At 37.4% G+C, this 2,887-nt stretch overlaps 1 protein-coding gene across 1 annotated transcript in view; it reads right to left on the bottom strand.

Moving 5' to 3' along the window:
* Window positions 1-1,749: 1,749 nt before the first annotated feature.
* LOC122265633 (limbic system-associated membrane protein) overlaps window positions 1,750-2,887 on the bottom strand; it is a 56,882-nt gene continuing 55,744 nt past the window's right edge. The window contains exon 5 of the mRNA XM_086554438.1: window positions 1,750-2,090. Within this exon, the coding sequence (XP_086410564.1) occupies window positions 1,806-2,090 (285 nt within the window). The 3' untranslated portion in view covers window positions 1,750-1,805. The remainder of the gene's footprint in view (window positions 2,091-2,887) is intronic.

The raw sequence follows: 2,887 nt of genomic DNA, 5'->3' as shown, positions 1-2,887 counted from the left end.
CTCAATCTCTCATCCCTCTCCTCCACTCTGTCCTCTCTCTACTCCCTCTCTCTTCTCCTCATCTCTTCATCCTCTACCTCCAACATTCTATCACCTCATCAAACCGCCTTCACTATCTCTCTCGTCTCCTCACATTTCAACTCAGCTTGCTCGCTCCTCTCTCTCACCTCTTTTTTTCTTCTCTCCCTCTTTTTTTCTTCCTTTTTCTATTTTCTTTTTTTTTCATTTCCCCCTTCTCCCCCCCTCTTCCCCTCTCCCTCTCTCTCTCCCTCTCCCTCTCCCTCTCCCTCTCCCTCTCCCTCTCCCTCTCCTTCCCCCTCTCCCTCTCTCTCTTCCTCTCTCTCTTCCTCTCTCTATCCCCCTCTCCCTCTCCTTCTCCCTCTTCCTCTCTTCCTCCTCGCTCTTTTCGGTACCCGTAAGGTAAGAAGAGAAATTCTTAAATTTTGCATATGAATATGTGAATGTTGAATTCTGCTTTGCATTTGTTATAAACTTTCTGCATATATGATTCTTTTGTGCACGGTATTGACTGGTGAATGGGACAGCTGGCATGCGCCGCAGTGCCAACAGCAGTATTTCTAATGGTCATTAGTACAAGAAGAAAAATAAAAACTATGCTGTATGTGTATACCTACATATGTACATATATATGTGTAATAATATATATATATATATATATATAAACTAGATATATATTTATATATATCTATATAATATATATATATTATACATATATAAGCATAATATAATATAAATATATAAATATATATATATATATATATATAATATACTATTATATATAATATGTGTGTGGTGTGGTGTGTGTGTGTATGCTGTGTTGTGTGTGTGAGTGTGATGTGTGGTTGTGTGTGTGTGTGTTGTTGTGTGTGTGTTGTGTGTGTGTGTGTGTGTGAGTAATGTCCTTGTGTATATATATATATATATAGTCTATATATATATATATATATCTCTATATATAATATAGAATATATATATAGTATGTTATTTATACACACCACACACACACACACACACACACACACACACACACACACACACACACACACACACACACACACACAGACTTACACATACCTTCCCCTATCTTTCCTTTATATGCCTCAATTGCGCGCAGACTCATAGAAGAAAAAAAAAATCCATTAGTTATTTACCGTTCCCTACCTTCCTAGACGAAGACAGGCGCACACACAAAAAAAGGTTCCCCTTATTTACATATGCTTCTTTTCTTTCCTTTTCCTGATAAAGACGTCGACTTGCACACACATACATATCTGTGTGTGTGTATATACATATATATATATATATATATATATATATATATATATATATATATATATATATATATATATATATAGATATATATATTTTTTATACATACATATATATATATATATATATATATATATATACAAACATATATATATATATATATATATATATATATATATATATAAAACATACAATATATATATATATATATATATATATATATATATATATATATATATATATATATATATACATATATTGGTCTTTCCTAACTTTTCCTAACATAGCTCGGATCTCTCCCTTTGTTTACTTTAATTTCCTTTCATTTGTTATCCCCAAAAAAACAGTTATTCATTTATGTATCCCTAAATAGACACAGAGAACACACCTTCTCGCCCTTTTCTTCCTCTATCTCTCTCTTTATCTTCCCCAACAAAAATCCCGCTTCCATACAAAGACATAAGCAAAAAAAAAAAACCCTTTTCCCTTTTAATAGCCTATTTTTTCTCCCCTTTCTATACGCAGACACAAACAATGAACACACGCACCCCTTTTTTTCGCCCGTTAATCATCCCCATTTTCTTACCTTTCCTGACGAAGACGTAGACGTAAGCTGGGAGTGTCTTCGGAGCCTCGCACGTATAGTTTCCCTCGTCCTTGGTGGTGGCGCCGGAGATGACGAGGCGAGACGAGGTCTTGGCGCCGTGCTCGATGGTCACACTTACACCGCCGCGCTCTGTGTCGTAGTTGAGAAGGCGGTCGTTGTGTTTCCAGTACACGACGTGGGGTGGGATGGGCGTCTGTAGGGGGAGAAGGATGAGGGGGTGGTTAGATATACGCGTATATCTATGTTTACATGTTGATTCGAGCGTATGTGTGTGTGTCTGTCTATCTGTGCATCTAGGTTTTCAAGTTTATTCTGGAGTGTGCCACGTGTATTTACGTTTTCATCCAAACGTGAGTTTCATGTATCTTTATGTTCACTTTTTATCCAGTGTTTGTTTTTTACATGTTGACACTCGTGTGACTTTTATGCAATCTGTCAATACACGTTCTCATATCATCTGCTTTGATCCATGCATTCATCCCCACATACGCTTTTTTTTTGTTTTTTTTGTTTTTTTTTACTTTCACCACGGAAAAAAATACATCTCAATATAGAGTATTCACAGCACCCACACCTAAAAGTAGGAATCACAGTATTCCAAAAGATAGACGGATGTTTGCGGCGTTACACAACATTTCGCAATTCAAACACGATCATTCTCCTTTCCTTTTCTTTCTTAAGACTCTAAGACGTCTAAAATCCCTCTGACTCCCGATACCCTCAGACAGCTGATGATGCAACAACCCTTTCATTTTACACGAACTCAACAATTCGAAACATCCACGGAAACCCAAAGACAACATTCCCTTTCTTATTTCTTCATCTAGAGATCGCTTTCCCCCCTCCCCCCTCCCCCCCATCCCCCTTCCCTGACCTCGTTTCGCCTTGACCTAACACAGCTTACAGTTTCGTCTCCCGAGCTGTCAAGGCATAGACTACACGCCCTTGAATTAGGAAGTCCTAAACCTTGTTATTTCAAGCCCGTTTTAA

The sequence above is a fragment of the Penaeus japonicus genome, unplaced genomic scaffold (genome assembly GCF_977035675.1).
Source record: "Penaeus japonicus unplaced genomic scaffold, GWHDUDI00000001_assembly GWHDUDI00000029, whole genome shotgun sequence".
NCBI lineage: Eukaryota > Metazoa > Arthropoda > Malacostraca > Decapoda > Penaeidae > Penaeus > Penaeus japonicus.
Note: the sequence above shows the minus strand (reverse complement) of the source record. Positions and strands in the feature narration are given on the sequence as shown.